The sequence below is a fragment of the Molothrus ater genome, chromosome 17 (genome assembly GCF_012460135.2).
Source record: "Molothrus ater isolate BHLD 08-10-18 breed brown headed cowbird chromosome 17, BPBGC_Mater_1.1, whole genome shotgun sequence".
NCBI classification, from domain to species: Eukaryota; Metazoa; Chordata; class Aves; order Passeriformes; family Icteridae; genus Molothrus; species Molothrus ater.
This window is the reverse complement of record NC_050494.2, coordinates 7,831,516-7,857,408: the sequence shown is the minus strand read 5'-3', so window position 1 is coordinate 7,857,408 and position 25,893 is coordinate 7,831,516. Positions and strand designations below refer to the sequence as shown.

At 62.4% G+C, this 25,893-nt stretch overlaps 3 protein-coding genes across 3 annotated transcripts; all 3 read left to right on the top strand.

Annotated features, from left to right (window-relative positions):
- Positions 1–513: 513 nt before the first annotated feature.
- XKR7 (XK related 7) lies at positions 514–10,494 on the top strand. Its single transcript, XM_036395984.2, has 3 exons — positions 514–968; positions 6,273–6,472; positions 6,561–10,494. The coding sequence occupies exons 1-3, from the start codon at positions 544–546 to the stop codon at positions 7,514–7,516; spliced, it is 1,581 nt and encodes a 526-aa protein (XP_036251877.1). The 5' UTR covers positions 514–543; the 3' UTR covers positions 7,517–10,494.
- Positions 10,495–10,612: 118 nt separating this feature from the next.
- CCM2L (CCM2 like scaffold protein) lies at positions 10,613–15,109 on the top strand. The gene is made up of 10 exons (XM_036395436.1): positions 10,613–11,518; positions 11,779–11,946; positions 12,217–12,300; positions 12,391–12,574; positions 12,887–13,338; positions 13,420–13,555; positions 13,679–13,742; positions 13,947–14,094; positions 14,276–14,414; positions 14,597–15,109. The coding sequence occupies exons 1-10, from the start codon at positions 11,489–11,491 to the stop codon at positions 14,878–14,880; spliced, it is 1,689 nt and encodes a 562-aa protein (XP_036251329.1). The 5' UTR covers positions 10,613–11,488; the 3' UTR covers positions 14,881–15,109.
- Positions 15,110–16,481: 1,372 nt separating this feature from the next.
- HCK (HCK proto-oncogene, Src family tyrosine kinase) lies at positions 16,482–25,127 on the top strand. Its single transcript, XM_036395587.2, has 13 exons — positions 16,482–16,542; positions 17,939–18,068; positions 18,461–18,503; positions 18,766–18,865; positions 19,003–19,101; positions 19,243–19,346; positions 19,723–19,872; positions 20,131–20,283; positions 20,599–20,781; positions 21,201–21,277; positions 23,571–23,724; positions 23,948–24,079; positions 24,673–25,127. The coding sequence occupies exons 2-13, from the start codon at positions 17,940–17,942 to the stop codon at positions 24,873–24,875; spliced, it is 1,527 nt and encodes a 508-aa protein (XP_036251480.1). The 5' UTR covers positions 16,482–16,542; position 17,939; the 3' UTR covers positions 24,876–25,127.
- The last annotated feature ends 766 nt before the right edge of the window (positions 25,128–25,893 follow it).

Sequence of the window (25,893 nt, the reverse complement as noted above, 5' to 3'; positions counted from 1 at the left end):
GCCCAAAGAGAAGAGGCACCCACACCTCCACCCACCCGGACCTCAGGCCAAGCCTGCACCCACAGTCAGGGTCTTGCCTGGACTGAGCCTCGGGGCTGGGGGCCCGCGGGGGTACCCATGAGCTTCCCGGGAAGCCCCGGTGCTCGGTGTGCTGGGAAGGGGAGGTCGGACAGCGCGGGGAGCGCGGTTCCGCGGGGACGGGGTGGGTGCACCGTGCGGGGCTCGGCGGGTCCGGGCGGTCCCTGCCGGCGGGGACCGGGGCTGGGGGCCGGCCGGGGGAGGGGCCGGTTGCCCTTCCCAGCGCGGGGCGGCGCCCGGCGGCACCGAGCGCTCCTCCGGGACCCCGCGGCGCCGGCGGGGGGGCGGCTGCCCCTTCCGGCGGGGGAGCGGCGGGACCCGCCGAGGGCTCCCGGCGCCGGGCGGGGGGGAGCCGGTGTCGGCGGGCGCGGGGCGAGGCCGGCGGGGGCGGGCGCTGCCGGGGCGGGCTCCATCCCTCCGGAAGTCTCTCCCGCTCCCTCCTTTCTCCTCCTTTCCCCCGACAACATGGCCGCGAAGTCGGACGGCGGCGGCGGCGGCCCGGCCGTGCTGCTGGAGAGCCCTGAGGGCGGCGGCGGGCGGCGGGAGGCGGGCGCGGAGCCCCCGGCGCGGCGGTACCGGCTGCGGGACGGCTGCTGGGTGTTCTGCGCGCTCCTCGTCTGCTTCGCGGACGGTGCCTCGGACCTGTGGCTGGCGGCCCATTACTACGTGCGGGGGCAGCGCTGGTGGTTCGGGCTGACGCTGCTGTTCGTGCTGCTGCCCTCGCTCGTGGTGCAGATGCTCAGCCTCAGGTGGTTCGTCTACGACTTCGCCGCCAGCACCAAGGACAGCGGCGGCGGCACCAAGGACAGCGGCCCCCGCGGCTGCTGCCGCCTCTGCGTCTGGCTGCTGCAGGGCCTGATCCACCTGCTGCAGCTGGGGCAGGTCTGGAGGTACGGGGGTACCCGGGGCGTGGGGGTGCCCGGGGGGTGGGGGCACAGCGGGGATGGGGCGGCTGCAGGGCCTGATTCACCTGCTGCAGCTGGAGCAGGGCTGGCTGTATAGGAGGTATGAGAGAACAGGGGGCACATGAGAACAGGGGGTATCGGAGTGATAGGGGTGCTGAGGGGATGGGGATGCTTCTGGGCTTGACACACCTGCTGCAGCTGGGGCAGGTCTGGAGGTACGAGGGTACCTGGGGGTGAGGGTACAGGGGGCTGGGATGGGGCTGCTGCAGGGCCTGATCCTCCTGCTAAAGCTTGGGCAGGGCTGGAGGTATGTAGGGAGGGGGGCACATGGGGGTCATGGAGCCAGGCAGGGCCTGGAGGGAGCGGCACAGTGCAGCAGGGACATGGGTGGAGGCTATAACAGCATGGAGACTTCAGGAGGGGTTGGCAAGGCATGGGGAAATGGGTGGGGATGGAGAGGTGAAAGCAGGGGCCCAGGCAGCTGGGGAGGCACAGGGATCACTGTCTCTGCAACCCCAGAAAGATGGGTGGTGGAGAAGAGCTCTCAGCCATGGGCACAGGGGGGTGTGGGTAGCAGCTGTGGGTGTGGGTAGGAGCTGTGGCTGTGGGTGAGGAGCCGCAGCCCAGCTCAGTGCCACAGCCCTGCCATGCCTGCTGCCAGGTGGTGCTGGGCCTGTTGGGGACTTGCCTGGCCATGGCAGTGTGGTCCTGGGGGTGTGAAGTGACCATGCTGGGCCCTGAACACCTCGAGGCTCCTGTCCTGATCTTACTGGATATGTGGGGTGGTGGGCAAGGAGGTGCTGGTGGTTCCCAGCCTGTCCAGGCTCTGCTGCTGCCCCATCCCAGTCCTGGGGACTGGCTGGGGGTGTGGGCAGGGCAAGCAGCAGACAGACAGGCTGGGGGGGATCAAGGCCCTTCACCCACCTCTCTGCAGACCCCCCAGCTGCACAAGGTGATGTTTTCTTGGCACCTTCCCCGCTGTGCTGCAGAGCCAGCCCCGTGCCCTCCCAGCTCCAGCCCGTGCTGGGGAAGAGCTGGGCTGGGCACCAGCAGCTCTGGAGGAGCCGGGGCCGAGAGGGCAGACAAAGGCAATGCCCGGAACAATGCCTGGAGCCAGCAGCACTCCCTGCTCGGGTTTCCATCCTGTTTCCCCTCCTGAGTGCTGTAGTAGAGGCTCTTTGCTTGTTCCCTGTTGGTGTCTGCATGTTCATTCCTCTGCTGCTCTCCTGGGATGCTCTGGGTGTTTAACTTTGTTTGACAGAGCAGCGTGTGCCGTGCTCAGCACACCTCCCTCCCCATCCCCCTGACAACAGGGCCACTCTCAGGGTACTCTGGCTGCAGGGTGGGTGCAAAACCCACATTGGTGTGTGAGGGAAGCTGGTGAGGGAGAGGACAGGAGCTCTCTGGCCCTGCCTGCAGCTGGAGTGAGCCTGACACACCTGATCCCAGCCCAAGCTGGAGCTGAGCCGCAGCCGGGGGCTTCACTCCTGGGGGTGTCAGTCCCGCTCTTGGATCGGCTGAGCCATGGAGACTCCTAAGCCAATTAAAGCGGTAACTCTCAGCACTCGCCCTCCAGGACATGTTGGTCTCAAGCAGCAGCTGAGGCTCTTTCTAATCTCTGGATTTGGGATTAGTTGGGGGTGACCAGTTAAATGCAGTTTGTTAAACCCATTAGTGGGGTTGGATCCGGTGCGGTGCAGGAGGATGTGGCAGTTAAAGAAGTGTTGGATAAATGCTGCAGGTGGAAGAAAGGATTTTCCCTGGTCAGAGCACTCTGCCCCTTGCCAAACATCTCCCCCTTCGTAAATTACCTGCCTTCTCCCTCACCTCTGCAGATGCCACCTCTACCAACCTCACTGCACAGCCCTGAGCCACACCTGTGATAAAGATCCCAATCCCCAAAAAAAAAAGGCTGCTTCCCACCTGCTAAAGCATCTCTGAGCACTGGCTCTGTGGTTATCCCTAATTAAATCTGTTGAAATTAGCAGTCATTGGTATGTTCATGGTGCACATGCACAAGCTCCATCACGGGTGGTCTCTGGAGATGCTGCTGGTGGCATGACCATGTGCCCGTGTAAGCAGCAGCAGCAAGCGCCTGTCCCCAGCTGGTCCCACACCATCACTGTGCTTGTGGGCCATGCTTGGATGGTTTTGCAGCTCAGGAATTGTTATCCCCTCACAAAGTCCCCAGCTTCTTCACCAAAGCAGCTCTGCAGGGCAGGGATGCTGCTCATGTCAGTGTGCCTCCTGCCTGGAAGTGTGCCAGGGTCCCCTGCCCCCTCTGTGGGCTGGCAGCTGGCCAGAGTGTGCTGCAGGTCCCACTGGGCTGGGGACAGCCCTATCAGTGTCTGTGTTAGCCCAGGGTCACACATGGTTTGGCTGCCTGGGGTCACTGGGGCCAGACTGGCAGTTCCCTCTCTTCCTGAAAGCCCCCATCAGCCCATGCACCCCCATCCTCTGCTGGCTCAGGGACCCAGTGCCACCCCTCAGTCCTGGTGCCAGTCTGGTTGCAGTCCAGGAGGGCAAGGTCATCCTGGGTGGGCTCATGAGGGGTGGCAGAGCTGGGACCTGCAGGTTTCCCCACCACTCTGCTCCCTAGAGCTTTGCGCTGTGTGTGTGGGGGCAGGAGTCCTCCCAGCTCTTGGGGCCCCCAGCTTTGGGGTGTCAGCTTGTCCTGCTGCAGGACCCAGTGCTGGCAGTCCCCACCTGGCCCTGGTGCAAAGGACAAGGGGTTTTTAGGGCCAGACAAAGCCTTTCCCTCAGCACAGGTGCCCTCAGGTACTTCCATCTGCCCCGAGTAGCCAGAGCATCTTGGGGTGTGGGGCTGGTGGGACAGTGGCTGCGGTGACATGGGCACATGTGCAGCTCTCCCTGATGACCTGACTTGGTAGGATGTGTAAGGGATTAAAATGGCTGTAACTGAGAAGCAATTTTCTCCTTGTTTAAATACAGGATTAAGGGATGAGATCCCAAATTATCTTCTAGGAAAATCACACTTCCCTTTGCTCGCTCTGGGACCAGAGGGTCCCTTATCCTTTTCCATCTGAGGATGATGATTAGGGGATTTGTTTGCAACCAGATCTAGGCTTTTCTCCTCATTCATTTCTTCCAACACTTGAGAACTGGACTCAGTAGTTGGGAGTTGGGGGCAAACAGTGACACTGGTGACAAATCCAGCTGTAGTGGGGCTCTGACAAAACCAGGGCCCAACCAAGCCACCACCTTCCTGCTGCAGGGTTTTTGTTGGATCACTCTTTGCAATACAAAGGAGGGAGCAATTAGCCCTGAGAGCTCTTGCTGTCGGTTTCTGCCTCATCATCAGTTTTTTTGAAAATTAAATGATTTTTTTTCAAGTGATTGATTCTGTGTTTCCCGTGCAGCTGCCGTGGCGCGGGGCTGGGGAGTGCCCGCCTTGCTGGCAGTGCCGGGATCGCTCGCTGGGCTGAAACACCACGGCATGATCAAATGCAGAACAAATAAGAATCAACATTTCATTCGGGAGAGTTGATGGGAGATGAAATCTCATTTTAATGAGACCTATGGAACTGGCAGACAGAGGGATAATTGTGCCCTTGCTGAAAGCTGGGGAGGCCACGGGTCACTTGTTGCACAGTGCAGGACCCAGGGCTGGGGCTCTGTATTGTGTGTGGGGGCTGCTCTGTGCCGTGGACAGTGGGATCACTGATGAGCCCAATTATCAAGACTAATTACAGGGACAGGATGAGGTCACCAGCTCCCAAACCTGGTTCATGCATGGGCACCCTGGGACAGCAGTGATGCCCTGCAGCAGCCAGGGCTTTACATTGCCTCCCCTGTTGTTTCCCCCTGTGCTGTGCCTTCCTCCCCTGGCTGCCCACTGCTTTGCTGCGCACCAGAGAGGAGGGTCCTTCACCCGGCCCCTCAGAAGGGGCCAGTGGCCCTGGTGGTGCCACAGTGGCAGCGCTGGCCTGGCTGCCGTGAGCAGGTGGCACTGGGATGCAGATCTGTGCCAGGGGCCAGGAGCCAGGTGGCCACAGCCTCTCCCCACCCCAAGCAGTGAGGGACAGGCTGCAGCAAAGGCTAAAATTAGGTGCTGCCCCGGAGGTGGAGGTTAAAACGTCACTTTGACACCAGCACAGAGAAGCCGGTGGGGGCTGGGAGCAGGGCTGGCAGGGCAGAGCAGATGGCAGCAGGGTGTCCTGAGGGCTCGGTGGCCCCAGCTGATGGCCCTCAGTGTGCTCTCCGGGCTGTGCAGCCCCGGGGGTGGGAGCACTCTGCTGTCCCTGCAGCGGGAGCAGGGCTGGCTCCTGCCTCCTCCTGCTGACAGATGAGCTGAAAGTGCTGTGATCAGGCTTTCTCCCATGCTCTGGGCTGATGGAGTTGTCTGGCAGCACATTCTGGAGCTGATGGAGAAGCCGTTGCTCTGCCAGAGGATTTTATTCTCTGGGAGGAATCTGTGGCCCGATGTCCTCCTGCTGCACCTGTTTTCCTCCTCACCCGGCTCCCTTCTCCTCCTCGCCAGCAGAGCCCTGGCCGTGGTGCAGGCAGGACTGCCCGGGGAAGCCCTGCCTGGCCAGCCCTGCGGCCCCTCCCGTGGTGCCAGATCTGGCCCGGTGCCGTGGGGAGGGTCCCTGGTGGCGGTGACTCAGCTGGGCGTGCGTCGGTGCCACGCACAGCTCTGCTGACCCCCGGCCGACCACCAGATGGCCGGGGCCAGCGTGTGGCTGCGCTCGCATCCCTGCCAAGAGCCCAGGCAACACCGGCATGAGCGCCAGGAGCTTCCTGTGGGCAGCACGGCACAACCAGCTGGTTCCTCCATCCTGGCCGGGGCAGGAGGAAGCACTGTGGGCTCTGCGCCAGCTGGGACCAAAATATCCCTTTTGAGAAGCAGCCGGATGTGGTGCTGGGTTGGGGCAGCCTGAATCCATGGGTGGCTGGAAAGTGAAGCTAGGGATGGGGTCCCTGTGGGGGAACCCAGACCCTGCATGGGTGGGCAAGGATTGGGGTGATGGGTGGGTAGGCACTATATGGCTGGGTGGGCAGCATGGTGAGGCCCAGGGCTCTGGGGTGCTGAGCTAGCTTTGCACAAGCTGCCCCTTCCCAAATTGGAGCCCTGGCCTAGGACAGGGATGTGTTTGTCATTGTTGCTGCCCTGCAGCTCCTGGCACCCCTGGCCTAGGGGGGCTTTCCATGGTCCCAAATCAGCAGGAAAGGTTGGCAGTGGTCACAGGGGCATTCCTGGTGTGGACAGAGTGGGGTGAGCTCAGGTGGCAGCGTGCGCTCACCTCACCCTTGGCGTGCCCTGCACAGGTACCTCCGCACGCTGTACCTGGGGCTGCAGAGCCGGTGGCAGGCCGAGCACCGCCGCCGCCACTTCTACTGGCGGATGATGTTCGAGAGCGCGGACATCAGCATGCTGCGGCTGCTCGAGGCCTTCCTCAAGAGCGCGCCCCAGCTCGTGCTGCAGCTCAGCATCATGGTGCAGCAGAACAGCATCGAGCCCCTGCAGGGTAAGGGACAGCGCTGGCAGGGGACAGGGTGGGTAGAGGGGAGAGGGAGGTCCTGGCTCATGTGGGCTCTCATGGCCGCTCCCCGCAGGACTCTCAGCCTCGGCCTCGCTGGTCTCGCTGGCCTGGATGATTGCGTCCTACCAGAAGGTGCTGCGGGACTCGCGGGAGGACAAGATGCCCATGTCCTACAAGGGCGCCGTGGTGCAGATCCTCTGGCACCTCTTCACCATCGCCGCTCGTGCCATCGCCTTCGCCCTCTTCGCCTCCGTGTTCCAGCTCTACTTCGGCATCTTCATCGTCACCCACTGGTGCATCATGACCTTCTGGATCATCCAGGGCGAGACGGATTTCTGCATGTCCAAGTGGGAGGAGATCATCTACAACATGGTGGTGGGCATCATCTACATCTTCTGCTGGTTCAACGTCAAGGAGGGTCGGAGCCGCTACCGCATGTGCATCTACTACATCATCACGCTGTCAGAGAACGCCGCCCTCACCATCCTCTGGTTCCTCTACTACGACCGCAAGGCCACCTCCGACTTCAACGCCTTAATCCTCGTCTGCGTGGTCAGCTCCAGCTTCGCCCTCGGCATCTTCTTCATGTTCATCTACTACTGCCTCTTGCACCCCAACGGCCCCATCTTCAGCCACCGCTCCGTGGGCTGCATCTTCCGGCAGGAGCCGCCCCCGGTGGTGCCGGGGTCCCCCGTGGAAGCCGTCACCAGCCCCCCGCGCTCGCTGCCGCGGACTACAGGGGGCGAGCGGGACGGGGCGCCAGGCGAGCGGGACAGCTGCGTGCCCGTCTTCCAGGTGAGACCCTGTGCCCCGCCGGCGCCGGCCGCCCGCGCCCCGCGGACAGAGGGGCCCGTCATCCGCATTGACCTGCCCAGGAAGAAGTACCCGGCCTGGGATGCCCACTTCATCGACCGGCGCCTGCGGAAGACCATCCTGGCGCTGGAGTACGCGTCGCCCACCACCCCCCGCCTGCAGTACCGCACCCCCGGCGCCCCGCAGGAGGTGCTGGAGTACGAGACCACCGTGTAGGTTGCGGGGCGTGAGGCTGCGGCGGGAGCGCCGGTGCCACCCAGGCCACCCTGTGTCTCCACAGCTGTTTGCCTTCCTTCGGGTTTGCCGGCGCTGCCGTGTCGCCGTGCCAAGCATCTCGTGGGCGGTGGCCGGGGAGGTCTCTTGGTGCTATCCCCTCCCCGCGCTGCCTTCCCGCAGCCCAGACCCGTCCCACCCGACGGCGGCCGCCCCCACGCCCTCCAGGGCTCGTCCTTGCCAAAATACCTCACCGGTGCCTGAGCCCAGGCGGTGGGTGCTGTGGCCCATATCAGTGGTGCAGGATGGGGACCGGGGGCCCCCTGGGATGCGGGCTGGGGGCTGGCAGCTGCCAGGGGCATGGCAGGGCACGGTGGGGCACAGCGGCAGCACACAGGTGCCTGTGCCCCGGCGGAGCCGTGGGGATGGAACGTGGCTGCACTGGGGTGTGCATGCGGCTTGTGACCCCCAGGGAGCTGGGGCAGGGACAGCCGGGGTCCATCCAGCCCCCCCCATGTCTCCCACTTCCCCCAACTCTGCCACATCAACCCGAAGTGAGCCCCTTCATATCCATCCTCAGTCCCCCGGCTCAGGGTTGAGCCATGTCCCCAACTCCATGGGGTCTCCAATATCCTGTGGGGAGTAGACCCTGGCCTGAGAGGGCCCCTCGTGGGTGGGCACGAACCTTGCACCCCTGGTTTGGAGCTGGGTCCCCAGCTGAGGCCAGGATGGCTGCACCCCATCCTCCCCCCCATCCCCACAGGAACTGCTTCATCTCATTGGGTTTGTTTTCACCTGAATGGTGACATTTTGTGTGACATTTTCTACCTCCGCTGGGGCCGGGGGTGGCAGGGCCTGGCTGGCACCACTGAGGGGTTTGTGCGGGGCCGCCGGCGTTCCCCGGATCCCCCAAAGTGGGATTCACCCCCAGCCGTTCTCCCCTCCTGGGCTGGCATCCCTTCCCAGCCGGGAGCATTTCCATTCACTCCTTCATCAGCATCACCCCCCTCCAGCTCTGCAGTATAAACCTGAGCTGGGACCCTCCCTCCCCTGACCTCACCCTGTGTCCCCCCTGCCTGTCCCCAGCCCCTGCCCCGCCTGCCCCTGGCTGCTCCTGCCTCCCCAGAGGAGTGGGGCTGCTCGGGCTTTGGGTTTGAATGTGTCCCTTGTCCTGCCCAGATCCACCGGCCCCCACCGAGGGGCTGTGCTGAATGTACCCTGTGCCCCCCGGCCGGGACTGTCCCAGGGGTGTGTGTGTGTGTGTGTGTGTGTGTGTGTGTGTGTGTGCGTGCGTGCGTGCAGGGGCTGGCAGGGGTTTGCAGGGCAGGGGAGCTGTTGGACCCCCCAGCCTTGTGCTGCCCCCCTTGCCCCCCACACCCACGGCCCCCGTGCCTTCCCTGCATCGCCTGTGCCCCCGCCACAGGCTCCAAAGGGTTCTGGCCTCTGGCTGCCCTGAGCCACAGTGCCAAAGGGCCCGGGCTGGGGAGCGTGGGCAGCACTGAGAGCCCCTCTATGCCATGGGGCACCGTGTGAGGCACTGGAGGATGGGAGGAGTGGGATGGGAAGCTGCACCTGGGAGCTGTTGGGATGTGGGGTCCCTGAGGGCCAGTGTGGGTGCCCAGCCCTGTGGGGGCTGGGAGGGGTGTGGTGGCAGTGGCAATGGCATCACGTTGCTTTTGTTTCCCATTTCTTGGTAGCTGGGGTGACAGCAGGCTGGGCTGGCCATCGCTGGGTTCACTGGTGCTAACTGGTGCTAACTGGAAGCCTTGGAAACTCTCTAGGAGGAGGGTGCAGAGCATGGTTGGGGCTGGGCAGTGGGCTGGGGCCCTGCCACCTGCACCGCTCCTCCACTGCCACCGTCACGGCAGCCCCGGGGGTGTGCGCTGGTGGGGCTGGAGCTGCCCCGGGGGTGTGCGCTGGTCGGGCTGGAGCTGCCCCGGGGGTGTGCGCTGGTGGGGCTGGAGCTGCCCCGGGGGTGTGCGCTGGTGGGGCTGGAGCTGCCCCGGGGGTGTGCGCTGGTGGGGCTGGAGCTGCCCCGGGGGTGTGCGCTGGTCGGGCCGGGGCAGCCCCGGCTGGGGCGGCTCTGGGGCGGGGTCTCTTTTCCTCAGGGAAGGTGGGGGCAGCAGCCAGGGGTACGGAGGGCTCAGCGCTGCAGGCATCAAGCAGTGTCACCGCAGCCCCTGAGCGGTGCCCAGGGGGTGGCAGCTCCTCCCTGGGTCCGGCTCACAGAGGATCTGGGGAAGGGCCATGTGGGGACTGTGTGCCAGCACGGGGCTGCTCCTCTGGGCTCCCCCTGCCCCTGTCCACCACAGGGTAGAGACGCCATTTGGGCATGCCCTGCACGCCGGGGTTTGTGTGGGGACCCCAGGGCCACGCTGGTGGGTCAGAGGGACACTTTTCTATGCACTCAAGCCACGGTACCCTCAGCCCTGGGCTGCTCTGGGCAGAGGATTCTGGCCACGTGTGGGGTTCGGGGGGACCCCTCAGTCTCACTCCTGCCCCAGGCCACCCCCCTGTCCCTTCCCTGCCTGTGCCACAGCAGCAGCAGCCAGACCCAGCGCCCTGTCCCTCCCTGCCTGCCGGCGTGGCAGCGCCTGGCATGGGGACATGACCAGGGGCCAGGATGGGCACAGCTCCAGGGGTGCTCGAGCTCCCACTGGGGATGGCGAGGTTCTGGTCCCTGGGGGTGTCACCCAGGGGTGGCAGCAGGGCTGCTCCAGCTTCAGGGAGTGAGAGAAGTTCGTTCTGGCAGGGGCTGCCGCGGGGTCTCAGCCACATCCCTGCACCCCCTGGCGCTGGGACCTGGCGGCTGCTGTCACGTACTGTAAATACTCTGTGTGCCACCTTCTTCTCTGGGACCCTCGGCGCGGGCGGGGGCGAGCGGGAGGCCGGGGTCCGTCCCGAGACTTTTTTGTATACCACAAACTTTTTGTATATTTTTAATTTTGCTGCAACATGAGATATTAAATTCATTTCAATAAGCCCTGCCTGTGGGATCCTGTCCTTGTCGGCACCTCCAGCTCACAGCTGGGGCTCCAAAGCAGGGCAGGATGGTTCCTCTCTGTCCCGGACTGCTCGGGGACATCATTAGCAGAGCAGGATGGCTGTAGCAGCGCTGCCTGCCTGGTGTCGGTGGCCCTGGCGTGGTGGCCGGCAGGGAAGGGGTGCGCAGGCAGGATGCAGCATCTCGGGGAGGAAACTGCCGGACACGGCCACTGCCGGGCCAGCCTCCTCCCTGCCCCTGCCGGAGGCCCCGATCCCCGGCAACCCCCAGACTCACGGTGGGTTCAGACCCCGCGGGCAGCTGTGGGGACAGAGTGCTGGAGGCAGCTGTGTGGGCTCCTGCCAGCACTGCTCCCAGTGCCAGGGCCATTCCGAGTGCCAGGGCTGTTCCCGGCGCCAGGGCCCTGTGCAAGCAGGACAGGATGTGGGCAGTGAGGGCTGGGAGCCCCCAGGGCTGCCCCATGAGGACGGGGCTGATGTGGGGTCATAGGGAAGCAGAACCAGCCCAGCCCCAGGAAAGAGCCCCGCAGTGAGGGACAGGGGCTGCTCCAAAGTGGAGTCCCACAGGCACCATCAGCACCTGCTTTGGTCCCAGCACCTGCTCCAGTCCCATCTCAGCCCACTTCAACCCCAGTCTGCCAAATCCCAGCCCCAGTCTCGGTATAAATGTGAACCCCAGCCCCAGTCCCAGCACCAGCACCAGTCCAAGTCCCTGCTCCAGTCCCATCTCAGCCAACTTCAGCCCCTGCTTCTGCCCAAGGAACAGCTCAGCCCCTATCCCAGTCCCAGTCCTGTCCCAGTCCCAGTGCCAGCCCAGTCCCAGTCTCAGTGCCAGCCCAGCCCAGCCAAGTCCCAGCACCCCCCAGGAGAGGCAGGAACTCGCATCCCAGCGATCCTGGTGGAGTTTCCGACACAGGAAAGCGCCGCGGCGCCGAGCGGGGCAGAGGGGCGGCCGCAGCACCGCGTCCTGCCATGGACAGCGAGGCCAAGAAGGGGAAGAAGGTGCGTGGGGCTGGGGCTGGGGTCCGGGGGGCTGGCAGGAGGGGGGGAGCAGGTGACATGCACAGGTTTGAGAGGCCCCGCACCCCTCCCACAGCACGGCGGGGAGAAGTGGAGCCACCCAAATAGTGGGAAGGGCCAGCAGAGAGGTGCTCAGCTGTTGTCCCCCCCCGCCCCAGGTGCTGGGTGCCACGAACCCCGTGTGTGGGGGCCAGGGTTGGGTGCCCGGTGCTGACCCGTCCCCGTGCCCGTTCCCCTGCCAGGGTTTCGTGTCGCCCATCAAGCGGCTGGTTTTCCCCAAGGCTGCGCGGAGGGCAGCGCTCCGCAGCAGCGTCTATCGGCGCCCGCTGCACTCCGTGCCCCTCTACCCCCCCGACTACCTGATCGACCCCCAGATCCTGCTGCACGACTACGTGGAGAAGGAGGTGAAGGTAAAGGGATCCCCAAAATTGCCCGGGGTCACTGCTTGCTTGGGGTGGGGTTATGAGGCCACCACACCGTGCTGAGAGCCACACTCAGAGTGGCCAGAAGGGTCCGCGTCCCCTCCCAGCTCAGACAAACACCCAAGAAGAATGAGGGTGCGCTGGCGGTACGGGGAGGAACCCCTAAGTGCAGGATCTCCCCGAACCCCAGGGAGATGTGCCCTGACCTTGGGGCCATGCCCCAGCCTCCCCAAGCTGCCCTGGGCTTTCCCTCCCCAGTTTTTAGGTCATCTGACATGGGTGACATCGTCCCTGAACCCCTCCAGCCGGGATGAGGTGCTGCAGCTGCTGGACACGGCCAGGGTAAGAGGGGTCCCCACTCCCCAGAGGGTGGGCACTGGGTACCCCACCCTGCCGGGTGCCCCATGCAGCCCCCGCGCTCTGTCCATGCAGCAGCTGAAGGAGCTGCCGCTGCAGACCACGCCGGAGCAGGACAGCATCCTCAGCCTCTCGGCGCGCTGCCTGCTGCTCACCTGGCGCGACAACGAGGAGCTGATCCTGCGAATCCCCACACACGAGATCGCAGCCGCCTCCTACCTGCGCGACGATGCCCTGCACCTCCTCATCCTCAAAACTGGTGCGGGGGTTCGGCCGGGGGCCACCAGCCGAGCCCCGAGTGGCCGTGAGGGGCTGGAGCACGGCGGGTGATGGGTGTCAGAGTCTATCAGGGCGGCAAAATCCCGCCTTGTCCCTGTCTTGGTGTGTCCCACCCTCTCCTACATGCAGAGTCCCGAAGGGGTGTCCCCGACCCACTGGGGCTCCCACATCCCCATCCCTCTGCATCCCACTGGGCTGGAGGGACAGGGAGGCCAGGGCAGGGGCTGGGGACCCGGCAGGGTGGGCAGCGCAGCCCCCCGCCCTGACGCCCTGTCTGTCCCCGCTCCCCCAGGCCTGGGAGTGGACCCGGTCCCCGCCGGGGCGCACCCCGAGGCGGCCCCGGCCGGTTTGCCGGAGGCGTTTCCCGCAGAGAAGAGAGCGGGGGGCTCGTGGCCGGAGGGGCGGCTCGGGGGCGCGATGGAGCGGCGGCACACGATCTGCAGCCTGGACTGGCGGGCGGCGCGGGGCGGGCAGGAGGCCCGGCAGGGCGGCAGCCTGGAGCGGCGGCGGGGCGGCAGCTGGGAGCGGCGGCAGCGCGGGCGGCCCTCGGGCAGCTGGGAGCGGCGGCAGCCGTGCGGCGGCAGCTGGGAGCGGCGGCGGGCCGGCACCGCCGGCGGCAGCTGGGAGCGAGGCACCGGCTTCGGCAGCTGGGAGAGGCGGCACGCCGGCAGCAACCCCCTGGACCCCCAGGAGCCCTGCCCTGACGCTTACTCCAACCTCATCATCCTCGCCGTGCCCAACAGGGTGAGCGGTCCCGGCGTGTGCCACCCACCGGGGGCTCGCCCACCTTGCGGCACTCACTGCCCGCCGCCCTCCCCGCTGCAGGATGCTGGGGAGGAGTCCTGTGCGCTCATCTGCCAGGTGTTCCAGATCATCTACGGCGACCAGAGCATCGAGTGCGTGGACAGAGCCGGGTACCACTACACCTCCACGCCCACACGGCCCTGGCTCTCCAGCAGGAGTGAGTGGATGTGGACAGGAGTGGGAACATCAAGTGGAGTGTCCTGGGGCTGACGGATGGGGGTACGTGGACACGTTGTGGGGGGTTTGTCTCTGCTATGAGGTCTCTGCTCTCTCTCCCCAGGCGAGAGCTGCCGCACAGATGGGACATACGGCTACGATGCTGACTACAGCTGCTGCAGCTCCTTGTGAGTCTGGCTCCCCCAGCATGCCCTTGGATTGGGGTGGGTCCCCCAGGGTGCCCCTGGGTGGGTACCCCTGCCCTTGGTTGGGTGCCAGTCCCCACTGCAATGATGCTCCAGCCCCATGTGATGGTGGGTGCTGTGCAGTGGGTGGCGGGCAGCTGGGCACACGGGGGGCACAGGGACACACTGACCCGTGTCCTCCCCCAGCAATGGCTCCCATGAGACCTTTGAGGCGTATTACAGTGGCACCTCCTCGCCCTCCTTCCACCGCTCCCACCACAGCCTGGCCACTGCCTGCAGTGGCAGTGACCAGAGCGGCGCAGGGCTGGAGCAGCTGCAGGACTACATGGTGACGGTGAGGGCTCAAGGATGGGCACAGGGACAAGCAGCAGGCCAGCAGTGCCAGCAGCTGGGGCAGGAGAGGAGGCAGGTCTGGGCTCCCTGTGCCAGAGAGCAGCAGTGGGACACAGGGTGGGGGGCTGGGGACTGTGTGCTGCTGGTGTCCCCAAGCCAAACCCGTCCCTGTGTCACCACAGCTGCGCAACAAGCTGTCACCACAGGAGATCCAGCAGTTTGCCATCCTGCTCCGTGAGTACCGGCTGGGCACGCCGGTGCAGGAATACTGCACGGAGCTCCTGCGCCTCTACGGGGACCGCAGGAAGTTCCTCCTCCTGGGTGAGTGTCTGCAGCCACCCTGTGTCACCCTGGGGATGTCTGTGCATCCCCTGGGGACATGGGGCTGGCGCTTCAGGGCATGTCAGGACCCTGTTGCTTACTGGGGGCAGGATGGGACAAACCAGTAGGGCTGGCATTGCCCCCCCTGGGCAGCCCCCCAAGGCTTACAGTGCTTCTGACAGGAATGAGGCCTTTCATCCCTGACCAAGACATTGGGTACTTTGAGACCTTCCTGGAGAGCATCGGGATCCGGGAGGGCGGGATCCTCACCGACAGCTTCGGCCGCATCAAGCGCAGCATGAGCAACACGTCGGCCTCGGCCGTGCGCAGCTACGACAGCTGGTCCCTGCGCTCCGAGAACGAGTCCTTCAACCGCATCATCACCGACATCACCCACGACATCGAGGCGCTGGCACGGGATGAGGAGGAGGAGGAGGAGGAGGAGGAAGAGGACAACTACCTGTGAGCCAGTGCCAAAACCCAGCTGTGCTCTCTCCGGTGCTGCATCTCCAGGAGCAGGCTCAGCAGGTGCCCAGCTCTGCCCCAGAACCAGCGAGGGTGAATTTGTCACTGGGAGGGGACAGGCCTCTGCACTGCCCTGTCAGCTCTTGTCAAGGCTGTTGAAATCACAGCCGTGGCTGTGGGGGAGACACATGTGCTGTAATTTCTGCAGATTTCAATTAAATGCTGGGGCTGGGAGCAGAGCAGGTCCTTCCTTGGGGAAAGGCCCTGCCAGAGTGCAGGGGTTGCTGTGGTGTGGGGGTAGGGGCTGCTGGTCTGGGCTGGGCACCTGCCCACTCCAATGTCACCTGGAGGTCACCACCACTGTCAGGGTGCTGCCGGCTGTTCCTGGCTGGCACCCGGGGATGCTCAGAGCAATGGAGGGGGTCAGCAAGAATGTGCTGGGAGAGGAAAGGGCTGGTGGCCGCAGCTGGCCCGCTGCTGCCTGCGACGCTTGTGCGACACTCGTCCGGCCGCGGGCTGCGGGTGTTTCACAAAAGGAAGTTCCTGCCCCGGACCCGGCTTCCTGCAGTCCCGCCCTGCAGCCCCTCCGCCGCCGGGGGACCGGGCAGTGCTCCCGCCTCCCGATGGACCTCAGCTGATGTTCCCTGCCCGCCATCCCCGGGCCGATTCCCCCTGACCACTGTACCCCAATATCCTACGGCTGCTGACCCTTGGCTGATGGCCCCGAGCCAACACTCCCTGGCCCAGCGTCCCTTGGCGGGGGCTACGGGACAGCGCTGCAGCCCCAGGGAGCTCTGCGGGCAGCAGACTCTGGGGCTACCGGAGCAACTTATTTTTTCTTAAAAAAAATTTACATATGCAAACCCTCATGAGATGTGACGCTCTCCCACCCTGGCTGCTTCCTCTGAACGCAAGCAGCCCATGGTCAGGGTCACACAGAGCCGTGAGTCCCCTTGCTCATGCTGCCTCCCTCCCGAATTCAGGGCCTGTCCGGGCAATCCCGAAGAAAGGCTGGAACACTGCGGGGCTGGGTAGGGCTCCGAGAGGAGCTTTGGCACGGGAATACCGGGGCCAGCAGGGACACCACAGAGCCAGGGATACCCGGACCTCTCTGAGCTGTGCTTCACAAAGCCAGTCCCACGCACCCCAGTGTGCCCTGGACACCCTCATGTCCTGCATCCCATCACAGACGCTCAGGGCTTTCTTTTCTCCTTCCTGGGACAGAGACCCAGGCTGAGGCGGTGTCCTGTGCTCCCCCGGTGCCCCCGCCCTTCATGGCCCTGCATCAGGCGGGTAAACATCCTGGGGCTGCTCCGGGGTGCGGGATCCAAACCCGTCCGGTGTCCCGGGGACGGCAGACGGACAGACGGGCTCTGGCATCCGTCGGGGGTCCCTAAGGGCAGTGGGATCACTCAGGCTGGGATGTCCCTGCGGGTGGGGTTCGTGGGATGGTGTTCCCCGCTCGCAGCCCGGCACGGGAGGCACCGGCCGCACCCGCCCCGTCGGAGTCGGGGGCGGGACCGCACCGGGAGAGGCGTGGCCGTACCGGGCAGGCGGCGGGAGAGCAGCGGGGCAGAGCGGAGCGGCGGCGGCAGCCGGGGCGCCGCGACGGGGACTGGGAGCGGGACCGGCGGCGGGGACGTGCCCCAGGGCGGCAGCGAAGGTGAGAGCTCCGGGATCCGAACCGTGCGCGGAGCCCCGAGGGCGGCGAGGGAGCCCCGCAGCCGGTCCCGGGCAGCCCGGGGGGTCCGACCCCGCGCCGGGCCGGTCCCGGGCAGAGCGGCGGACCCTGGGTGGCCGGGATGAGGCGATGGCCGGGAGTCTCAGGGGTCCCGGTGCAGCCCCGACGAGGGGGTCCCTGCCGGTGGCTTTGCAGGCGCTGTCGGGGACCGAAGGCACGGGCAAGGGCAGGGGGCTGCGGGCAGCCTTGTGCCGGCAACGAGGGCACCTTCTTCCAACCTGGTCCTCAGGGCTGGGGACACCGCGTGAGCCCTGGGACCTGACTCTCCAGGGTGGGACACATCAGGAATGCCAGCTATGCCACAGGAGCCGGGGGGAATGACCCTTGGACCGCCCGCCCGGAGTTTTTGTGCTCTGTAGGGCTGGATGGAGTAGGACAGGAACAGCAAATACCTGCACAGTGATGGTGTGAGCCACGTCTGAGTTTAAACTGGGCACCAGTGGGTTTGCCAGGATGGATCTGGCACAGTCCCCAGCCTGTGCCCAGTGAGGGCGATGAGCTGTCCTGGCTGCCGCCGCTGCTCCTGCTCTGCCCTCGGGAGCAGGCCTGACCCAGGCTTTGGCAAGCAGGGAAAGACAAGGAATGACCATGGGCTGTTGTGGGGGTGACAGTGATGTTCCTCAAGAGCTGTGCTCTGCACGTCGAGGGTTCAGCCCTGAGCTTCCTCCTTCACTGTCACCGCCAGCACCTTCTGCTTTCTCTGCACCCAGGTCTCCCCGGCCAAGGGAAGTATACATTTGCAAGGGGTTTACCACTCTTGCTGCTTCTTGCAGCTTTATTTCCCACTGAATTTCTTGGTGTGCTTGAGAAAGCTGAGCATTTGTCTTTGCCCTGGACTGGCTGTGTGGGGCAGCTCCCACCCAGCAGAGATCAGGGGAGCACAGTGTGGAGTGCTGACCTGTGGTGACGGGAGGGCCATGGGCACCAGGGGTGCTCTGTGGGGACCCCCAAGCTGCAGCAAAGCTCACCATGATCAGGGCCCCTCTGTGCAGAAGATGCTGAGTGTGACTCTGCTGCCATGGTGCCCCGTGCCTGCCCCCTGTCCCGCATCCCCCAAGGGCAGGGAAGCTGCTCCATGGCTGCTGCTGTTGTCTCCCCAAACTTCGACTCCAATGACATCTCCAGGAGTTCCCTTTTCCTGTGGAGTGTCACTGGGCATCCCAGTGCCCTGAAGCTGTGGGAGGAGCAAAGTTTCCCTGCCACAGCAGAGCACTGGGGCCCTGTGCTGTGGGAGCTGATGGGAACAGGGCTGGACTGGGGCTGGAGTGGGGCTTTCACCTCTGTTGCAATGGCCTCACTTCCCTTTCCTTGGCTGCAGCATGGGTTGTGTGAGGTCAAAGGAAGCTGGTGGCCAAGAGAAGATGACAAAAACTGACCCTGACCCTGATCCTGGCCCCACCATCCATCAGGGCCACTATGTGAGGGACCCCACAGCCACCAACAAGAGGGTGAGTGATGAGAGATTTCAGGGCTCAGCTGTCACAGGGGCTTCATCCCTCTTCTCAGCAGTGCCACCAGCACTGAGAGTGGAGCCGGCTGAGGGCACTGGCAGTGCCCTGGGACAGGGACTTGGCTATGGGGTGGGAGCCCAGGCCACACTGAGGCAAAGCACAGAGTGGACCTGATGGGAATCCAGGAATTATGGAGAAAGGGAGAAAAAGGAAGGTGTTGGGAGGGGGTGGAGATGCTGGTGCTGGGTGGGTTGTCATGCCAAGTGGTGCTGGTGCTGCCCCTCGGGTGCCCTCCTGCTCCTGCCATTGCTGTTGGGGCCAAGAGCCCCCATGGAAAATGGGTCTCTGCCACCTGTGATGTCACTCTGTGGTTTTGTTGCACTTTCCAGAACACAAATGTCCCCAGCATGGCTGTGCCCCTGCCCGAGGATGGTAGGTACAAGGGGGCTGCAAGGGGGTGCAGGGGGTTGGAGGCAGCGTGGGGCAGATCCTCTCTGACCTAGGGGTGAGCACTGCCAGTCCTGGAGGGATGGGAGCTCTGAGCTGCCCTGAGGGGCCAGACATGACATGATGAAGATGGAGGTGTTGGGGCTGTGGGGGTCCTGGCCAATGTCCTGGCCAGTGTTCATGGCAGGAGTGGCTGGGGACCCCATCCCAGCATGGGGAGGGTGCCCAGGGAGCTCCCTCGCTGCAGGCCTGGGGGACAGTGTGGTACTGGCGCTCTACGACTACGAGGCCATGAACGCTGGGGACCTCAGCTTCCAGAAGGGCGAGCGGATGAAGGTCCTGGAGAAGTAAGTGCTGCTGGCAAACCCCTCTCCTCATGGCTTGTGTGGCCCTGTTGGGATTTTTTTCAGGAATTTGCCCTGGAGGAGCTTCTGGTGCCCAGGTCCAGGTGCCAGGAGCCAACCCAATGCCACTTCTGTCACAGGTCAGGGGAATGGTGGCAAGCACGGTCGCTGGTGACAGGACGTGAAGGCTTCATCCCCAGCAACTACGTTGCCCAGGACAACTCGCTGGAGACAGAGGAGTGAGTCCATCCCTGTGTGCAGATCCTGGCCCCATGCTGTCCCACCCCTCCCCACTGCCACTGTCCCTGTTCCTGCCTCCTGTCCCGCCCCCAGCCCTGCCCCACTCCAGCACGGCTGGGTTCCCTCGTTCCCTGCTGCAGGTGGTTTTTCAAGGATGTCAGCCGCAAGGATGCGGAGCGGCAGCTCCTTGGCCCTGGGAACATGATTGGCTCCTTCATGATAAGGGACAGCGAGACAACCAAAGGTGTGAGGGGTGTCCATAGCACAGTGGTGGGGAGCAGCTGCCCAAAGGGCTGCCCTCATCCACCTTTGCCTGGAAGAGGAGCTCCCTCCCCAGCCCTGGGGATGCGCTGTGCTGCAGGGAGGGACTGGGGGGCCCATGCTCTGCCTGGAGCTGCCCCTGCAATGGCCTGTGGTGCTGCCACATCCACCGCAGGGCAGGGATGGGGGATGTGTCCCTTTGGGGCTGCTTTGGGTGTTTGGGAGCAGGCCTGGGGCTGAAGGGCTGGTGGTGGGACGGGTGCTGCTGGCTCCGCTGGGCGATGCTCTGTGCAGCCGGCATGGCCAGGGGCAGCAGGAATGTGATCCCGGGGGAGGTGCCAGCTGTCCCCTCCCCGCAGGCTCCTACTCGCTCTCGGTGCGGGACGGGGACGAGCTGCGGGGCGGGGCAGTGAAGCATTACAAGATCCGGACTCTGGACAGCGGTGGCTTCTACATCTCCCCTCGGAACAACTTCAACACGCTGCAGGAGCTGGTCCAGCACTACAAGGGTGAGCCCTGGGGTGCCCGGCCCCCCTTCCCAAAGGCAGCCGGGCAGCTGGGGGTGTCCAGAGGCTGAGGGGCTCCTGCCCATCACTCCTGGTCTCTGACTGCAACATGCAGTGACTTCCAGACCTTCCCCTATTGCCATGGCTGGCTGTCACAGCTGTGGTGCTGGTGTCCCTGCACACCCAAGGTGGCCAGAACTCCCCTTGAAGCACAGTGTGGCAGTGAGACAGGCTGGCTGATGGCCCTGGATGCTCCCCCAGGTCAGAGCGATGGGCTGTGCCAGAAGCTCACCCACCCCTGCCGAGTACCCAAACCACAGAAGCCCTGGGAGAAAGATGCCTGGGAGATCCCTCGGGAGTCACTGAGCCTGGAGAGGAAGCTGGGAGCCGGGCAGTTCGGAGAAGTGTGGATGGGTGAGAGTCAGGGGGAGGTGGCTGGGAGGATGATGAAGGTGATGGTGAAGGAGGAAGGGGGGGGGATGTGTGAGAAGGTGGAGGGATGGTGGGGTGGAAAAGGCAGGGAGGGAATGGCCTGAGGGAGAGAAGCAGAGGGACATGGAGATGACCCCGCCTTAATGCAGGGGCTGGTTGGGGCTGGGCATGTGGGGACAGCCCTGGGCTGTGTGTGGCCTCCAACCTTCCCACAGCAGCTCAGCAGGGCTGGGACTTTGGCTCCAAAGCCCAGTGCTCCTGGGGCAGTGTGGGATTGCTCTGTTGTGCCACCCCCAGCCACCTACAACAAGCACACCAAGGTGGCAGTGAAGACCATGAAGCCAGGCAGCATGTCCGTGGAAGCCTTCCTGGAGGAGGCAAACCTGATGAAGACTCTGCAGCACGACAAGCTGGTGAAGCTCCATGCAGTGGTCACCAGGGAGGAGCCCATCTTCATCATCACCGAATTCATGGAGAAAGGTGCAATCTGCATCCTGAGTGAAGTCTGTGGGCACTCAGGTTCCCTGGGATGGTGCAGGATCAATCCCTTCCACATCTCCAGGCTCGGCTGTGGGCTCTGCACCAGCTCCCAGGACTCTGGGAGCAGTTTCTGCTCCTGCCACAGCTGTGGGGCAGGGCGCTGGGAGAGGGGATGTGGTGACAGCACTGGGAGAGGAGGGACACCTAAGAGGGGACAGATGAGTACAAGCACTCTGCAAAGCAGGAGGGAGCCTGCACTGGTGCTCTCCCCTCAGCCTATCCATGGGAGTGGGATGGGGGATCAAGTGTGTTTCCAGAGTCCCCTTGTCCTGCTTGGCTCCTTGGGACCCTGTGCCACCCTAAGGGTGGGTGCAGGCTCCAGCTAAACCAACAGCCCTGGCACCTTTCCCTGTCTGCAGGGAGCTTGCTGGATTTCCTGAAGAGTGATGAGGGGCACAAGCTGCCACTCCCGAAGCTGATTGACTTCTCTGCCCAGGTGAGGAAGGAGCAGACCTTCCCTAGCTCTGAGTGCCCCTTGCACCCCTAAAAAGCGTGAGTGAGGAGCCTGGGAACTTACCTGGATCTTGTGCAGGGCCAGCCAGGAGCCTAGCCTGAGCAGTGCTGGGGATGCAGTGAGGTTTCCTGTGGGCAGCCACTGCCTGCTCACCATCCCCATCCCACTGGCCTCACAGGAGCAGGGCTGTGTGAAAGGAGAAGTGGAAGCTTCCCCTCACCACGCCAGTATCTGCAGCACTCAGCCAGCCCACCTGCACCTGAGCAGTGCACAGCAGAGCTGCACAGATCCTGGAGAGGATTGGCTACTGACCTCTATGTCTGCCACGGTTCCTGTAGCCCTCACAGCCCATGGGTGACTCTGCTTTGTGGAGAAAGTGGAGATGAGGATGGGGCTTGTTTCCACAGCTCACATTTGCACAGTCCCTTCTCTGGAATGTGCTGGTGCTGGTTGGTGTGGCCCAAGCAAGCCTAGGGCAATGTTATCAATTTCTATAATTGATAAGTATTGATACTGGTAACTATAATTTCTAATTTGCTGCTGCTGTGGCACTTACCTGCAAATCTTACCTGCATACTTGGCCAAAGCCCCACAAACCCAGCATGGCCACACACCCACCCCACCCCCAGCACTGCTTCAGGACAGCACCACCGTGGTGTGAATCCCTGTGGGTTTAACAGGAATCCTGCAGCATGATCCTGTGTGCTCCCAATACCCAGGAGGCTGAGCCAGTGGAGGGAGCATAGCAGGCTGTGTTGCCCCAGGGGAATGCCTACGGAAGGGCTGTGGTTCAATAAAGTCACCAGAGGGCTGTCACAGCAGGGGAAAGCAGCTGGAGAGGCAGGAGGACTCAGAGATAATTATTCCAGAGATATTTTCAGGAGCTGACTTTGAGTACAGCAGAAGGGGCTGTTAATCACTTCACGTGCAGCCTTTTGCACAACCACTGAGTCCCTGCTGCTTCTGCAGTGCCCCTGGGTGAGGACTGAACCCAGGGACCCTTTGTGCTGAGCTCTATATTTCATAGAGGCACCTGAGCAATAGGAAAGCCAGGATGGGAGCGCTGTGGGCTGAGACCAGGTCACTGGCTGCTGGAGCTGGCTGTGCTGGGGTCTGAGCATCAGCTGTGCACTCCTGCACCATCTGCTCTCAGCAAGCTGCCTCGTGCCAACCCCAGCTTGGCCCACGGCTCTGAGGGGCTGCTTGGAGCAGCTCTGGGGAGCAAAGGCTGAAGGGCTGTCACAGGCAGGCAGCAGCCTGGCCCCTGTGCTGGGGCTGAGTCACTGCGGGCAGCAATGCATCTGTGGTCATGGAAATGATCCTTCCGCTCTTGCCTGGCTACTTCTGTATTTAGTGGGGAGAGCTCTGTGGGAGCTGCACCTCACCCACAGCTTGTGTGGCTGTGATAAGGAGGGAGGGTCTCCCCTCTGGCTGCTCCAGCCCCTTCACATTCTGGATTCTGGTCACATCCAGAATGGGGTAACAGGACAGCTTTGGAGTTTGGTTGTGCACACACCAGGTCACCTCTGCCTGATCAGGCTGAGACTTGCACACACAGCACTGAGTGCAGGGACTTCAGAAGGCACAGGGGTGAGGGGGGATTGTCAGGGGCCATCACAGCCATCCTGTCCACAGGCAGAGTTGACTCTTCAGAAACTAGTCTGGAAGAACTCAGACATCTTCCCCTATGCTTTTCTGCCCCGGCTAAGGAAGCTCTGGAATGCTGACCCTTTCTGCAGCAATTACTGAGCCACTGTGGGTGTATTTGGAGACTGGTCTCATGTCTTCCCTGAGGAGAGAATTATTTACTCCTCCTCCACATCCTCATGGCTGTGGATGAAGCCCACTTACACCTTGCCCTGCAAACACTCACACACTCTGGTGATCATATGATTTTCTCACACAGCAGCTTAAAGGTGTCATTGTTGGGCTGCTCACCCAAACCCCAACCTCTTCTGTAAGGGATTTCCTGCTTGGAGAGCAGTTTCCACACAGGAAAGTCACAGAATGGTTTGGGTTGGAAGGAACCTTAAAGCTCATCTCATTCCAACCGCTTGCCACAGGCAGGGACACTTTCCACTAGACCAGGTTGCTCCAAGCCCTGTCCAGCCTGACCTTGAACACTTCCAGGGATGGGACATCCATCTCCTGCCGTGGCTCAGCCTCCTTTCACCTTTTCTGAGAGCTGGCCAGAAGCAGTTGACTTTTTTGGTGCTGAGGGTGTGTGTGTTATTTCAAGCAGCCTGTTTGCATTTGCCTTGTTCCCCTGTGGCAGATTGCAGAAGGAATGGCTTTTATTGAGAAGAGGAACTACATCCACAGAGACCTGAGAGCTGCCAACATCCTGGTGTCAGCAGTGCTGGTGTGCAAGATTGCAGACTTTGGGCTGGCCAGGGTCATTGAGGACACCGAGTACACGGCCCGGGAAGGTGCTGGGGGTGAAAGGTTGGGGGTTCCCTTAGGGCCCCTTGGCCACCATGGTGGTCCTGACCCCAGGAGGGATGTTCTGGGTACATGGGCAGAGGGAAGCTCCTCTCATTTGCATCACTTCACTTGTTCCTCTTCTGTTTGTTTCTTGTTCCCCATATTTCACCACCCATTTCTCAGCAGTTGGGGTTGGGCTCATGTTTCCCATTGGATCTCTTTGCCCAGGTGCCAAGTTTCCCATTAAATGGACTGCACCAGAAGCCATCAACTACGGATCTTTCACTATAAAATCAGATATCTGGTCCTTCGGGGTCCTCCTGACTGAGATCGTTACCTATGGACGCATCCCCTACCCAGGTAAGGAGGTGAAATGCCTCCTCTAATTTGATTCCAAAAGACACATTCCACCTTCTGTGCCCCATGCACGTGACCTGAGCTCCTCCAGCTCCATGGGAAAACCCTATAAATCCTTATAATTAGGCACCACTCTGTATTTTATACTAATAATTATTTTGGTACCTTTTTCAATGAGGAATTACTCTGTAAATGCTACCACAAATGGACCATGGTGGATCTGGGGTGGCACAACAGGCTGCTCTGAGGAGCAGCTCTGCCCTCAAACTGACTTTTCATTGGAAGCAATGGCTCATCACAGACTTAGCATTTTAATTTATACAAAGTGATTTTAATTTATACAAAGTGATTATAAACCCCATCTGTCCTGTGGCACAAAACTCCATCCTACAATAACCCAGCATCTCCTTTGTCCATGTTTGCCTGACCAGGAACAGTTCCCCCTTTCCACTAACCACTTTTAGCCTCTCTAAAAACTTTTCCCTTCCTGGAAACATTGCCCAAAAGGAGAGAAGTTTTGGGTTTGGGAATTTTATGGCTTTTAAAGACACCAGTGATAAAGCAGGTGATGTTCTCCTGTCGCCCCTGTTTTCCAGGTATGTCCAGCGTGGAGGTGATCAGGGCTCTGGAGCGTGGCTACCGGATGCCCCGCACAGAAAACTGCCCTGAGGAGCTCTACGACATCATGATGAGGTGCTGGAAGATCAGACCCGAGGATCGCCCCACTTTCGAGTACCTACAGAGCGTTTTGGAGGATTTCTTCACTGCGACAGAGAGCCAGTACCAGCAGGAGCCCTAGCATGGGCTGCTTGGGGCGGACACTTCCAGCTCTTTCCTGTTTCACCTGTGCCCTGCCTTCCCTGCCAGCCTGGCCCAGGAACTGGAGGAGCACATGATGGAGGGAGAAGAGACATGGCCACACCTTGTGCCCTTCCTAGCAGCCTGAATGTCGTGGGGCAGTGGCTCCAGGAAGTGCTGGCTGGACAGTGGATGCCCAGACCCCAGGAGGATGGACAGGGATGGGGCCAGGCCTGCTTTTGCTGCAAGGAAAAACCCAGATCAGTATTTTTTTAATCCTTCTGAGATTTTATCACATTGTTCTGCAGAAGTATGTGCCTTAGGTGCTGGCCTTGGGGAAATGCCCTGCAGTGCCTGTGCTCCCTGTGTGATTGATCCCAGGGGATTCCCCCAGGACACGCTGCAATGCAGCCCCTGGGCTCATCATCAGCACAGGTTGGGATGTCACGGACCCTTGTCCTCCTCTCTCCCTCCTGGTTTCCTTCCCCAGTATTTTCATGGCAGCCCCTGTGCAGAGGGCAGGCTTCCTGAGGCTGTGCCACAGGGCCAGATGGACATAGACAGGACTTTTCCAGACCATCCCTGCATGGATCCCCCTCCGCTTGCCTTGGGAGGAACCTCTGGAGCCCAAAGCTATGGCAAAAGGAATCTTCTCCCCCATGGCAAAGCTTATAGGCAGCATTTGTTGTCTGCTGGGGCATTTGCAGTGTCAGCAAGGGCCGGGTGCTCCCTGCACACTCACTTTGTGTTACTGTTTATTTTTAGTACTTCATTAGGTTATATGGAGAAAAGGAGTAAACAGTATTTTTTTAAGACAGCCGTGTACCTCTTACTGGAGGGAGATTGGTGCCTGTGATTACATTTTTGATACCAAGAGGCAAACGCCATCGCTTCTGCTTTGGGATCTTTTATTTTGTAATCAATAAAATATTTATCAACCTTTCCTCACCTGGCCCTTCCTGCTGCTCCGCAGCCCGGGCGGGGAAGACGCGGATAAGCCGGGGCCCGCAGCCGGGCAG

What these genes read in the sequence shown, in the direction of transcription:
- HCK (XM_036395587.2), top strand. Translation starts at nt 17,940, where the DNA reads ATGGGTTGTGTGAGGTCAAAGGAAGCTGGTGGCCAAGAGAAGATGACA. An exon ending in AACTCGCTGGAGACAGAGGA is followed by an intron (nt 19,102 to 19,242) that starts GTGAGTCCATCC and finishes TCCCTGCTGCAG; the next exon opens with GTGGTTTTTCAAGGATGTCA. An exon ending in TGGACGCATCCCCTACCCAG is followed by an intron (nt 24,080 to 24,672) that starts GTAAGGAGGTGA and finishes CCTGTTTTCCAG; the next exon opens with GTATGTCCAGCGTGGAGGTG.
- XKR7 (XM_036395984.2), top strand. Translation starts at nt 544, where the DNA reads ATGGCCGCGAAGTCGGACGGCGGCGGCGGCGGCCCGGCCGTGCTGCTG. An exon ending in CAGCTGGGGCAGGTCTGGAG is followed by an intron (nt 969 to 6,272) that starts GTACGGGGGTAC and finishes TGCCCTGCACAG; the next exon opens with GTACCTCCGCACGCTGTACC. An exon ending in CAGCATCGAGCCCCTGCAGG is followed by an intron (nt 6,473 to 6,560) that starts GTAAGGGACAGC and finishes CGCTCCCCGCAG; the next exon opens with GACTCTCAGCCTCGGCCTCG.
- CCM2L (XM_036395436.1), top strand. Translation starts at nt 11,489, where the DNA reads ATGGACAGCGAGGCCAAGAAGGGGAAGAAG. An exon ending in ACGTGGAGAAGGAGGTGAAG is followed by an intron (nt 11,947 to 12,216) that starts GTAAAGGGATCC and finishes TTCCCTCCCCAG; the next exon opens with TTTTTAGGTCATCTGACATG. An exon ending in AGCTGCTGGACACGGCCAGG is followed by an intron (nt 12,301 to 12,390) that starts GTAAGAGGGGTC and finishes CTGTCCATGCAG; the next exon opens with CAGCTGAAGGAGCTGCCGCT.